Source organism: Cupressus sempervirens, chromosome 9 (assembly GCF_028749045.1).
Source record: "Cupressus sempervirens isolate cs-2001-9-10 chromosome 9, ASM2874904v1, whole genome shotgun sequence".
NCBI classification, from domain to species: Eukaryota; Viridiplantae; Streptophyta; class Pinopsida; order Cupressales; family Cupressaceae; genus Cupressus; species Cupressus sempervirens.
Genome location: NC_143126.1, coordinates 619,930,603 through 619,945,362, shown reverse-complemented (window position 1 = coordinate 619,945,362; position 14,760 = coordinate 619,930,603). Strand labels below are relative to the sequence as shown.

At 33.3% G+C, this 14,760-nt stretch overlaps 1 protein-coding gene across 1 annotated transcript; it reads left to right on the top strand.

The window, feature by feature from the left end:
- Positions 1-10,480: 10,480 nt before the first annotated feature.
- Positions 10,481-12,453, top strand: LOC149540232 (uncharacterized). The gene is made up of 2 exons (XM_089801376.1): positions 10,481-10,665; positions 11,822-12,453. The coding sequence occupies exons 1-2, from the start codon at positions 10,609-10,611 to the stop codon at positions 12,179-12,181; spliced, it is 417 nt and encodes a 138-aa protein (XP_089657502.1). The 5' UTR covers positions 10,481-10,608; the 3' UTR covers positions 12,182-12,453.
- The last annotated feature ends 2,307 nt before the right edge of the window (positions 12,454-14,760 follow it).

The window sequence follows — 14,760 nt, the reverse complement described above, 5'->3', positions numbered from 1 at the left end:
GCAATCAAGGAAGACCCAAATGGTGAAAGGTATGAAAGTGGAACTTCCCTTATTTCACATGTTGGTAAGAATGAATCGTGGATTATTGATAGTGGATGCTCACATCACATGGCTAGTTATCTAAGCAAGTTTGATAAATTTGAAGAGATTGATGATGGTGGAACAATTAAATTAGGTAATGATGTTCCATGCCCAGTTGAAGGTAAAGGATCACTAATGTTGAATGATAAGATTAGGTGTGATGATGCATATTGGGTTCAAGGACTTAAATATAATATTTTGAGTGTTGCATAATTGAATGACTCAGGTCACAAGTTGGAATTTTATAATAGAAAGGTCAAGATCTTTGATGATGAAGGTAATCTAACTGGAACAAGAATACAAACTAAAGGTAATTTATTTTTGTTGGAAATATAAGAGGAGTAACTGAGAGGGGAGGGGTGAATCAATTACTACACAAATAAATCTCAGATCCCTTTTGATGTCAGTACAAAGTGCAAACAAATATCTGAATACTGCCAAAGCTCGCTAAACCCACAGAATGTTGTAACTCGGTAGTAACTAGATTAGCTCGATAAAAGATCATCATATAAAGTATTAGATGTTATCTATGATTACCATTACTTTAACTTAATTGCAAACACATAAATAAAATAGCATAAACACATTTGACACAAGGATTTAATGTGGAAACCTAATTTGGGAAAAACCACCAACTAGTTACTGATTCTCACTCTTCTGAAGTGAGCCCTATTAGGAGCCAACCCTGTTAAAGGTTTAAAAACACATTGTTAGGTGTGACCCTATTAAAGGATTTAATCACCTTGTTAGGAGTGGCCTAGTTAGAGGTCTTAAGAACAATTCAATGAAATTGCCACCTTGTTAGAGGATTTACAAATAGCTGTTAAACCAACTCTTTTAAGAGATTTAGATCATTGTTACAATGGTTAGAGAGTAGCAATGAGATTACTTGATTTGACTGCAACTAATTTTTTGATTTCAGATCTCTGTTCAGGATTGTACTTGATCCGTCTTGATTGAATATGGCTTTGTTGCACCACAAGGATATTCTACTTATCCTTCACATTAGCTTCCTTTACTCATCAATAGATCTTCAATTACATCATCATAATTTGCACATTCTCTTGCACTCACACTTGCACACTTTGAAATCACAACTTAACCTTATACTTATACCTTTCACTTTGTCAAGTCAGCTCAAATATAACTTATAATAATCAATATTTATCACTTTAGTCGGCTAGAATCAATAGAAAGATCAATTAAGCTCAATACAACACAATAAGAAAATCCTTTGTTAGCTGACCCTGCTCGGTAGAAACTAACTCTGAAATGATTTCCTTTGGTAACCAAAAAAAGCTTGGTTAATACTGCAAACTTACAAAAATCCTTTGGTGATCGAGTGAGCTCAGTTAGCACTGGTTCCATCCAACTTTCCTTTGATACCCAAGTGAGCTCAGTTAACACTTGCTTTTTGCAACTTTTCCTTCGACGCCCAAGTGAACTCGATAGATACTACCTTTTGAACTAGGCAATCACAAGAATGCTCGGTAGACACTAAGAATTGTCTTCACTACCCAAGTGAGCTCGACATATACTGATTGATAATGATTATGACATTTGTGTAACATCAAAGAAAACACACAATTAATCAATTGTATCAAACAATTCTATCTTGGTCCTACTGTTGAGACATGCTTATTTTCTAGAATTAAGGATGTGTGATTATGACACAAAAGGTTGTGTCATGTAAGTTTTGAGAACATGGTGAAAATCATTAGAAAGAAAAGAGTAAGAGGCTCATCAAATTTGCAAAAACTAGAGAATGATATGTGTAAAGAATGTCATCTCAAAAGATGAAAAAGTCTATTTTTTTAAGCAAGCCACACACTTCAAATGATATCCTAGAATTAGTTCACACTAATCTATGTAATCCAATTGATGTTGACATTTACTCCGGTGACATATACTTCATATTGTTTGTTGATGATTATTCAAGAATGATGATTGCTATGTTCATGAAGGTGAAATAACATGATTTTGATATGTTCAAGTGGTATAAATATAGAGTTTAAAAGGAAACAGGTAAATCTTTGAAATTTTTAAGATCTGATAGAGGTGGTGAGTTTATGTTTGTTGAATTCACTAAGTTTTGTGTTGGGAATAGTATTAAAAGATAGTTATCTGCATTGAGGACACCACAAAAAAATAGGATTGTTGAAAGGAGAAATAGGTCAATAGTGAATCATGTAAGGACTTTGACAATTGAGAAGGAGGATTCTCAGATATTATGGAGAGGAGCAATTAATACTACTCTTTACACATTCAATCAAGTTCAAATGAAGAAAGGAACAAACAAGACTCCCTATGAACTTTGGTATAGTCACACACCTTATGTAAGTTATTTCAAAATCTTTTGAATTAGGTGTTATATTCACAAATATACAAGCAATGGTAAATTTTATGTCAAATGAGATGAAGGTATATTCCTTGGTTATTCATCCAAGAGAAAAGATTATAAATATTTGAATGAAGCTACTAACAATATGATTGAAAGTGCAAATGTAAGATTTGATGAGTTTGTAGAGAGGAATGATGTGGAAAGCAAGAAGGAATGTGAAGATTATAACAAGTTTGTATATGTCTATGAAAAGGCACCTGACACTCTACCCGAGTTACAACACAAAGCTATTGGGAACCAGACAATAGCAACCGAGACACATGACATTCTACTTAAGCACTAGACAATTCAACCCAAGCACTAGAGAATTCAACCCAAGCAAGAAGTTGAACCTCTACCGAGTAAAGGAAACGTTGAAAAACAAATGACAAAACTTGTATTGGAAAAATATATTGGAAAGAATCATTCACCTAAATAGATAATTAGAGACAAAAGTGTTGGAGTACAGACATGAAGTAAGTTGAGAGATATTACTTGTTTAATTATTGATTTTGAACCAAGAACAATAAAGGCTACATTGTATAATGAATGTTGGGTAAATGATACGAATGAAGAGGTTGACCAGATTGAGAAGAATAATACCTGGACACTAGCACCAAGACTTGTTGACAAAAATATGATTGGAACCAAATGGATTTTTAGGAAAAAGTTGAATGAGAATGGAGAAATGGTAAGGAACAAGGAACGATTAGTTTGCAAAGGTTGTGCACGACAAGAAGGAATTAATTATGGTGAAACTTCTGAACCCACAGAACGACTAGAAGGAGTAAGAACATTGTTAGCTTATGCTACCTATAAGAAGTTAAAAGTATATCAAATCCGTCAAATCTACATTTTTGAATGGAATACTTGAGGAGGAAGTCTATATTGAACAACCTGAAGGATTCATATAACTTGATCATAAGAACATGGTCTTCAAGTTGAACAAAGCATTATATAGATTGAAACAAGCCCCAAGAGCATGGTATGAAAGATTACATTCTTATCTGATTAAGATTGGATTTGCTAGAACAATTGAAAATAGTAATCTATACTTGAAAATTGAATCTGAAGATATGGTGTTGATTGCTGAAATATTTGTTGATCATTTTATATTCGGAGGAAATGACATTTTGAGTAAGACATTTGCTTGTCAAATGAGTTCAAAATTTGAAATGTCAATGTTGGTGAGATAAAAAATTTCTTCGCATTGCAAGTGTATCAAACAAATAAAGGTATATCCATGACTCAGTCTACCTATGTGAAGAAAATCTTGAAAATATTTAGGATGGATGAGTCTAAGCCAGTTGGTACAACTATGGTGATTGGAGTAAAATTATCAAAATAAGACATTACTGGTGAGGTAAATGAAACACAATACAAATCAATGATTGGTAACTTAAATTATATTGTACATGGTAGGGAAGATATTGCACTTACTATTGGAATTGTTGCAAGGTTTTCATCTAATCCAAAGGAGACTCATTTGACTGTTGTAAAAAGGATATTCAAATATCTCAAAGGAATTGATGACTATGGCCTATGGTATAAACAAGAGGATGATTTTATTCTTAAAGTCTACATAAATGTTGATTGGGTTGGTAATGTTGATGACATAAAAAACACAAGTGGTGGAGCTTTTTTTTTAGGAGAAAGATTGATAATGTGGATAAGTATGAAACAAAGTTATATCTCACAATATACCATTGAAGTTGAATATGTTGTCACTACAATCAATAATTCAAATAATGCAAGAAGAGGTAACCAAGCATGTTACTATTTATTGTAATAACACTAGTGCAATATACATTTAAAAAATATATTTATGCGTGCAAAAACAATGCACATATCAATCAAATATCATTATTTGAGAGAGAAAGCACAAGAGAAAAAAGTGAGGCTTGAATATGTGAAGTCTAAGGAACAAATTGCTGACATATTTACCAAGCCATTGCCTAAGGATGTTTTTGAGTATCTAAGAGGTAGACTAGGGTCCTGGCCCTATCCAAAATTCACTAAGGTAATGATGCATGATGTATCAATTCATGGATGAATTGTAATATCTTTGTGGAGTTGATGCAAAATTTCACACTTTAGGAGCATTTCTGAAGTTGTGAAGAAGATTGTGATGAAACTGATGAATACTATACATACAAGGTACAAGGATAACTATAAGGTTTTATAAGTTTCATGTTGAATTTTATAATGACCTTTGGCATTGTTATCAAAGGGGGAGAAGTGAAAAAAATAAAACAAGAAAAAGATTACTAAAGGATGAGAATATCAATAAACACTACAAACAAGGAGAAATATACCCAAAGGGGGAGAAGAATGTATGAAGGGTAGATATATTGCAAAAGATCACAAATCAAGTACATCTGATGAAGGAATTTGTTGGAGAGAGAGAGAGAGAGAGAGAGAGAGAGAGAGAGAGCCAATTGAAGACAAAGAGCTAAAATGTTGTACTAATGACATGCATACATTTGATTATCTTATGTAATATAAAATCATATGTTATGTGTTGTCATTAATGCCAAAGGGGGGAATTGTTAGCCCTAACTAAGAATGTAATTGGTAATGCCATTAATGTATGTAAAAGAGTCATATTGGTTGTTATATTATCATTGATGTCAAGTCTTAGCTACCCAGACACCATGCTAACTCAGTAGAGTAATATATCATTTGATTGATGAAGAGAATTTGAAGCGAGTATGATAAAGACAATATTGATAAGTATGATATTCAATGGGTACTTGAATGAGTTGGACAAAGATAATGCAATGTTGGTTTGATTATTTCACAATCATATATCATTTCAATGTATTGAAGAACTTAAGCTTAACCGAGTGATAAGGTTAATAAAGGAAGGTTGTATTAACCGAATGAGGACAATGTTACTCGAGCAATTGACAAAGTAAAAGGTAAATTCAATATTTCCTGAGTGGGTCTAGTATTAATTGAGTTCTATATTACCTTCAGAGTGAATGTTATATTTATTGAGTAGTAGCTGGAAGAACAAGTTTGGAGAATTGGAATCTAAGATTGACTTCTGATGGAAATTCAGAAAGTTTGAGATGGTCTAAGACACAAGTCAAAGTTTGCTAAAAGATCAATGACTAGGATAATTCTATAAAGATCTAATTATGGAGATTGAAGAAAGCTAAGGATGAGCACATAGTTCTATGCAAAGTTCTAGTTTATACATGGTTAACTATATTGAATCTAAGATTGACGATTATGATTAAGCAACAATAGATGGAAGAATCTTGAAGCTTAGACATGACTATTTAAGGAGGAGATCAAGACAATTTTTTTTGCTAGTTTAGAGCTGATCACGGTGTTGAGTATGTTGCTTATGTTGTTGATATTGTTGTAAATGTGAAGTATAGAGAAGAAGAACAAAACAAGGTAAATTGAGAAAAGTAGAGGGGAGAGAGGAGCAATGTTAGTATAAAGTGAAGGTGTGAATCAACTGAGTGAGAGATTAGACATTGACAAGAATAGAACATAGATTTGAATAAGAAAAGGTAGTTGTTATACTTAACATATCATTTTTTACACTATTACTTTCAAATCATTATAGCAGAAAATATCAAAAATAGAGTGGACCAAACAAGTCAAAGAAATCCTATATGGTAACATTGATTAGTGGTGTTTGTAAGTCCTTTAGAGTAGGTCACTCTTTAGACAAGATCAAGGAGTGATAAGGTCTAGATGATCTTTTGGTGAAATCCTCTAACAAGGTCACATTAACAATGTGTATATAACCTTTAATAAGGTTGGATCCTAGTAGAGCTCACTTTAGAAGAGTGAATATTTTTGGGTTGCCAGTCCCAGGTGGATTTTCCCTTCACAGGGTTTCCACATTAAAATCATGGTATCAAATGTGTGAATGTTATTTGTGTTGCAAGTTGTTTTACATATTTTACTTTATACTCAACTCAGTAATAACTAAGTATCTACAAGGTTGTTACTAAGTTATTTTACTGACACTACGTAACGCAAAGAACTATAAGTTTATAGTTTAGAAAAAAGTGATATAAAGAGTTAAATGATAAGTTGGATGGTCAAACCGAGTGATTGATGATAATTTTTATGATGTTTTATTGGTACTGTAAATCTTTAAAGAGATTGTAGGATAACTGAACATAATTGATTCACCCCCCTCTTAGTTATCTAACAAGCCCTAGTGCAAACTACCTCACAATCAACATTCTATTTATACACTCAAGAACTCCTACTTTGATACCACTTGATGAAGAGTGCTCCCCTTAATACCACAAACACAACAAAAATAGAGAAACAACAACAATTTGTGAGGAAAAAAAAATGGGCTTCTTATTATCTCAAAAATATAGAATTACATATTTCAAAAATATGATATGTAAAGCCACATGGACTCCTTCCTTACAATATTCAACAAGACAAAGTTGTGAACCACCACCCGAACTACCCTAAACAACCTATGAGTCTTCCTTATATAGGCAATTTTCTATTGCCTGGGAGGGTTCTAGACATTTAGCCCTAACTCTTGAGGCTGACCAACCCTAAAATTAGATTATTTTATTACATGGAATTAGATCAAAATAATTACAAATTATATTTTGAGGATTTTCAAGTAGCCCAACTTTTGGAGACCATAACTTTCAAACCATTGACCCAATTGGCTAGTATAACCCCTTTTCTGAAATGACAACTCTTTTTCAACAACATTGATGGTGCAAGTGCCTAATAGTTGAAGTTTGGCCTTGTTTTGGAGCCTCTAAGGCCTTCAAAATTGAGCTTGAAGTTTTTTTTACCAAAAATTCACACCAACAAATTTTCCATAACTTCACCAATACATAAGATATGGCAATGAAACTTGTGTGGAAGGCTAACATATCTAAGACAAATCTCCACCTGTGAAATTAGAATATTTTGAGCTCATACAACCAACTTACTAAAGAATTTAAGTTTCCACAAATAACAACTCTGCAGTGAAATAACTCCTATTCAAAAACAAAAAAACAATTTTTTTTTTGGGGGATGCAAGATTGCCCTTACACCCAGGATGCTCTTGCATCAACATTACTAGTATAAGAAATATTTGAATCATTTTAAGGTGATTCATTCAATTGTATCACTTAAAAAACCCCTCAAATACTTTTCATAAGGTTGACTCACTCTCAATATTTTCCCTTGAGTAGTAAAATTGAAAACCTTGTTAAATTCACGGGTGATATCTTTTTGCAACACCTCACATCACCTGCTAATTTTATTATGAACCCAACTTTTAGGAATATATGTTGAGTGCATTCTTGACTTTAAAGAAAAAATAATAGAATGTAGTTAATATGTACTTTTAAATATTTAAAATAGTGACAAAATATTAAGTGAGCCATTTCAATCCTCGTTGTCACCTATAGATTTGAAAAATCCTCTAATTAATAAATTTTAAATGTAATGAGATATTGACCTCATTCAAATACATCTCAATATTAATTAAATTCTTCAAAGAGAAACTATCCTAGTTGGTATTTTAATGTTGTGTTGGCCTTTGAAAAATTAAAGAGACTTGTTAGAGGAACCATTCTATTATATATTAATATATATAGTGGCATGCCCACTTTTGTTTTAAAAAAATAACATGAAAATTAATCACTTATAGTCCATAACTAGTCCATGTCATGATATTGTTGCTTACTATCATGATTTGTGAATATGTTCAATGCACCTCTCCAACAAACAAACTATGTTTGAACTTTATAAGTTGCACGTTGACTAATTTAAAAGCAACCACTAAAATAAGTACTTTCTTATTAGCTAATCATGCCTATTGATTTCATTTAACAACATAAACATTTGATTTTGAAAAATAGTATGCAAATGTGATAGTGAATAAGTTTGAAAAATAACTGGTTACATAATTACTACTTAAGCTTAATTTGTTTTATTTCTTATTATAAACTTTAGATTAAATGAGTAATAAGAAATATAAAGAATGTTATTCCATCAAGTTATAAGAAGAAAATAAAGTTGTTATAACAAAAATAAAACTTGTAAAAAATAATTATTTATTGTTCAAAATCAATCTATGTAAACATATCATTACTATCATAGTTTTGTGAGTATGTTCAATGTACAATTCTTTGACAAACAAACAATGTTTGAATTTTATATGTTTCATGTTTACTAGTTTAAAAATAATGATTAAATAAATGTACTTTTATTTTAACCAATGAAATGTATTAATGACATTTAACAATGTAAACATTTGATTTTGAATATGAATATGAATATGTATCGACAAAAGAAATTCAAGTAAAATCATTAAGTAACTTATTACTAAAGATTAACCTTTTTGATTTCTTAATGCAAACTTAAGATGAAATGAGTAGCAAGAAAAATCATCATTTCTATTCCATGTAGCTATTTATTATCATATAATCATTCAAACATGTTGCAATCAAAGGCTAGTTGCTAGATAACATGATATTTGTTAATATCACAAACTAGGTGACACTTGTTAATTATTAAATCCTTATCCACATGGATCTAATTGTTCATTCCATGATGAGTCATTCAATGTGATCCAAAACCATTAGTACCTATAATTAAAATTTCACATTTGAATGAAATGGAATGAAAGATTTTAACGATGGACCTAGGCTAGCATACATGGCACACACTTCCTAGAATTATGTCAAAAATTTCAAATGATCTAATGCAAAATGTTAAAAATTCACACATACTAACCCATTGACATAATTTTATTTTTAATATAATCTTAACCCATTGACTAGGCTATTACTAATAAAATAGATTTTAATGACTTCCACAAGGCAACAACAACCCATAGAATCCACAAACAACACACTCCTCATAATCATGAAAAGTTCTTCAAATGATCTATGATGAATAGTGAAAAACTTTGTACATACTAACCCATCCACATATTTTTATTCATAATATAATTTTAAATTTGAAATGTGAAAAACTTGCACATGTACGTTCCCATCCACAAAATTTTATTAATCTTATTAATAAAAAAGTCTTAATCCTAACTATGAAAAACTCACATGTGCTAACCAATTGACATAAATTTATTAATAAAACAATCCTAACCTTTTAGTAATATAATAGATTTAATGACGTCTATAATGATGTCTACAAGGCCACAAGAGTCAATAGAACTCACAAACGACACATATCATGGAGTGATGAGACACAACTACATTTTATTATAGCGATATTTTATCATGGAGTGTCAAACATTCACTTACATGCACTCCAACTATGACGATATTTTAGAAACAAACAATTTAGGTGACTTGTTTGAAGAAATACAAGCCGAAAGAATGACCTTGTGATCAACATTTACTCTTGAAAAACATAGTTAATTTTTTTTTGCCAAATCCTTTAAGATTACAACACCCTATTTTGAAGTTCCTACTATTTCAATGGGTCCCATTAAGCCTCACAATCATTTATTCATTCAAATCCCCACAACTACATAAAACTCACATTATAAAAACCCATCAACATAATTTAATTCATAATATAAACCTAATTCTAACTTGAAAAATTCAAACCATAAAATAATCATAATCCAAACTATGGAAGCTTACACTACTTTTATTAATAAAATAATCCTAACTCATATACTTAATTTTTACTTAAAAAACAATGCTAATCCAAACCACGAAAAACTTGCAGTACTTTTAATAACCAGAAAATAATTCTGATCCATAGACTTTAATTTTACTAATAAAATAATCCTTGTCCGATTTTAGCTGTTCAGATCACTTGAGAATTCCAATACATTCAATATCTAGTATGATCCATCAGATGCTTCGTACGTGTAGTGCAGCGAATCATAAGAGATCACGAAGAAAAGTAAGTGTACCATAAAAACTTTGCGTGGATGGTCCGTTGATCAGGAGCACATAATGACCTAATTTAGAGTGATCTAATGCTATAAAAAATCTCCTAATCCACCTAATATCCACTATTAAATTCCTACTCTTCCTTCTGCTTGACAAAGGGAAGACATACCGTAGTCGATGGGATCGCGTTTATGTGGGTGAAAGAGAGAACGAATCAAGGAAGAAGAGCAGAGGCAACAGACTAGTCGAGGCAGAAAACAAGCCAAAGCTTATCCTTCCGCCATGGCTGCAGTTGCAGTTGCAGACATCTGCAATACACAACACATGGCTTGTTCTTTGGTAAGACAATGTACCCACTTCTTCAAAACTCGTCAAAATTCTTTCTTTGTTCTATTTGAGAGTTCATAATGCGTACCCACTTCTTGAAAATGCATCGAAACTCCATCTCTTCCTTATAAACTCATCAAAATTCTATCTCTGGTTGTTTTCAGAGCTTCAAATGCTTCCCACTTCTTCAAAACACATCAAAATTCTGTTTCTGTTTCGTTTCAGAGCTCAAAATGCCTAGCCACTTCTTCTAAATGCATCGAAATTCTATCTTTGTTCGTTTTCAGACTTCAAAATGCGTACCCACTTCTTGAAAACGCGTCAAAATTCTATCTTTGTTAGATTTCAGAGCTCAAAATTGTATTTCCGTTCGATTTTATACCACAAAATGCTTACCCACTTCTTGTAAAGGCATGAAAATCATATTTTTGTTAGATTTCAGAGCTCGAAATTCCATCATTCTGGGATTTCGTTGCTCAAAATGCGTACCCACTTCTTGTAAACGCACCGAAATTTTATTTTTGTTAGATTTCGGTGTTCAAAATTCTGCCTGGTCGATTTAATAGCCCAAAATGCGTATATAATTGTAGTAAACCGCATCAAAATCACATTTTTGTTAGATTTCAGAGCTCAAAATTTTATCTCTGCTTGATTTCATAGCTCAGAATGCGTAACCACTTCTTGTAAATGCATCAAAATTCTAGTTTAGAGTTCAAAATACTTACCCACTTCTTGTAAACGCATCAAAATTCCATTTTTGTTAAATTTTGGAGCTCAAAATGCGTATCAACTTCTTGTAAACGCATCAAAATCCCATTTTTGTTAAATTTTGGAGTTCAAAATGCGTACCCATTTCTTGTAAACGCATCAAAATCCCATTTTTGTTAGATTTCAGAGCTCAAAATACTATCTCTGTACGACTTCGTAGATCAAAATACGTTCTTCTCAACGCATCAAATTTTCATTTTGTTTCGTTTTCATAGCTCAAAATGCATACCCACTTCTTGTAAACGCATCAAAATTCATTTTTGTCAGAATATGAGTTCAAAATGCGTACCCACTCCTTCAAAACGCATCAAAGTTCCATTTTTCTTAGATTTCAGAACTCAAGATGCATTTTTCTTTTGGTGGGTTTCTTGAATGATTGGCTGTTTTTTTTGTTGTACAGGATCCTGTGACCGCAACAGAAGGTGAAGGGGGGAAGCCTGTTAATGGTGAGCAGCAGAACGGAACGGAGAACCAGGAGAAACTTGACGGCAAAGATGACGGAGCAGTGGAGGGAAAAGAGGAGGAGACTAACGTGGGAGCTGACGGTGAAAGTTACGGCGCAGGGGGTGGAGATGAGGATGAAGGAGAGGAGGATGATGATGAAGAAGATGACGGAGCCGTGCCTGACGGTGATGAAGAAGATGACGACGATGATGACGGCGAAGATGAGGAGGATGATGAGGACGATGATGATGAAGATGATGAGGATGAAGATGATGAGGCTCCTTCTCAACCAGCAGCAAAGAAGTTGAAGAAATGAGAGGATTTCTTTGGAGGTTTGATTTGATTTTTGTTAAGGTTTAGAGTAGGCTTTAGAGAAGTGATCTTCACTTTAGGCACCTAATAATGGTGATGGTGGCATTTGCTCTCTGTTTATCAATGTTATGCATTTCAGAGCTTTCATGTCTCTGCTCCCTATTCATCAATGTTATTGGCTTTTTGTCTTTGGAGGCCAGAGATGAGAAATTGTAACAGACCACATTTTAACTGACTTTAATTTAAACCCTTTTTTCCATTAGGGTTTTCTCTGAATCATGGTACCAGGAATGTGTCATATTATAGCTTATTATAGACAAGTCCAAGGATGGTGCTGGTTTCTCTTTCAGTTTTTGATTCATGGGTTTAAAGAAATGGATCTTGTGTACCAGTAATGTGTCATATTTTAGCTTGTTACAGACTTATTCAAAATTTTGGACTGGTTTTCTCAGTTTTTGACTAATGGGTTTAAAAAAAATGAGTCATTTGTGCCAATAATGTATCATATGTAAGCTTCTTTTCTCTTTTACATGGCGTATCTGTGTACCCTAGCTCAGCGATGACCAGCTGCTGATGCGAGTTAGGGCGAGACTAGTCTCCCATGGGTAAGATGTCTCAAACTCAGGTAGAGACTTAAACCTGAGACCATTGGGAACTACCCACAACCTCAAGCCAACTCATCTACCCGTGCTGGCTTCTCATGTATCATTGTTAAGCTTGCCACAGACTTGGTCTAGAGATGGTAGTGGGTTTCTCAATTTTCTGATGGTTGTGTTTTTTTTTGTAACTATGTTGGTCAGTTACTGTTATTACTGTTGCCCAAGTATTCTGATGTTTGTCAATGGGTTTTGTGAGAAAAATGCAAATTTTTTGGCGCCGGTAAATCTGAGTGAGTCAATGAGTCTTAGTCTTAAGTATGGTACCACTTTTATCAATTTTCTGTTAGTCTAGTTGCTCTTTGATTTTGTAACTCTGGGTTTATGGCTCTCATTACTGTGGGAAAAAAATTCTGATGTTTGTCAATATATAGTTTTGTAAGCATCATACATTTTTTCTTGTTACTGGTAAATTTGAGTGACTTAATGGATCTGAAGGGTCCTGGGCTTCAATGGACCACAGGCCCTCCACCTTCATTTCATCTCAATACTGACATGTATGAGCATGAAACATGGCTTGAATTCAAGTGGCTGCTGTAACAGTGCCACTGCAATATCAACACACTGTTATATCCATGTCAACAGTACATATTTGAATACTTTTTCCGTTACTCTTTTTTGTTGGACTGTTACTGTATGTTTTCTTGACTATATAGTTCATTCTCAGTCGTCAACATGACTGCCCAAAAGCCCTTTTCATAGGGTTAAGGTTTGTAACCAGGGTTTTTCATTTATGCAATAGACTTGTTCAACTGGGACTGGCAGTGAAAGATTTCTGTTCAATATGATTGAAAATGTGGGAATAATTTATGATCTGGGTTTTTGAAGTAAATGTTTATTTCAGAACTCTTTGCCCAAGTTCGGTCAATTGAAGAACAGGAAGAGTTAAAAATTTTTGTTTTCAAATTAATGTTTATTTCTGGAATTGAAATACCAAGAGTCTGCAAGGGTAGGTATAATGGAAAATTTAAGTAAATGTTTGCTGATGTATGAATTCTCAATGAAAAGCTCTTATAGATTAGTTTTTAGTTCCCACACCGTGGTTGGGAAGAATTTAATGGGCATTGTGGATCTGTAATGTCATTTATGTTTGTTAACCCAGAGATTCCTTGTGTTCCTGACAGTAATTCCATTGCTTATTTATTGGATTTGTGTGCACAGGCAGTAATAATCTTTACTGACGGAAACTAGTTATGTACACCTCCCTTATGATGCCAGTTATGTACCAGTTGCAACCAGTTGCAGACTGATAGTGGGTTTTTATACTAAGGCCTTTTATACCACTCAACTAAAAGCCCAACCAAATCTGTAAACCCTAAACCCTAACTCAGGTAAGAAGTCCCATCTATTGTTCGGAAGTTAAACTAGTTTGCAGGCAACCTGATCTTTTATAGGCAGACAAAGCTCTACATGGTAGGGTGTTTCACATGAAAAGCCATATGCATACCAAAGGAAAACACGAGGAGAAACGGCGCACTAGTCCTCTAGGCTAACTTATTGCACCTACAGTTTAGCCATATGCATACCAAAGGAAAACACTAGGAGAAACGGCGCACTAGTCCTCTAGGCTAACTTATTGCACCTACAGTTCTTAATCCTTAATCCGTATGTTGAAATTTGCTGATTTTTTTGACAAATCTTGGTGGGTTAAGAGTTTATAGTTATATGCTTTCGGCTTTCCCGCATTTAAGAAGCTCTGTGTAGAACACCTAGAGTGCTCGTTTCCCGTTAGGTCCATTTTGTAAAAGCAATAAAATGTTGCATGAATAAAACAGTTTTTGTGGGTGGATAGACACTATCAAAGTGGAGGGCCATCAGTACATGATGTCTTAATTAATAAACTTTCAGTTAATCATTTTTTTCAATTTCTTTGAACCTAGTAATTGAGCGGTTAGGTGAAGCTGGAGTGAACCGTGTAATTATGAGT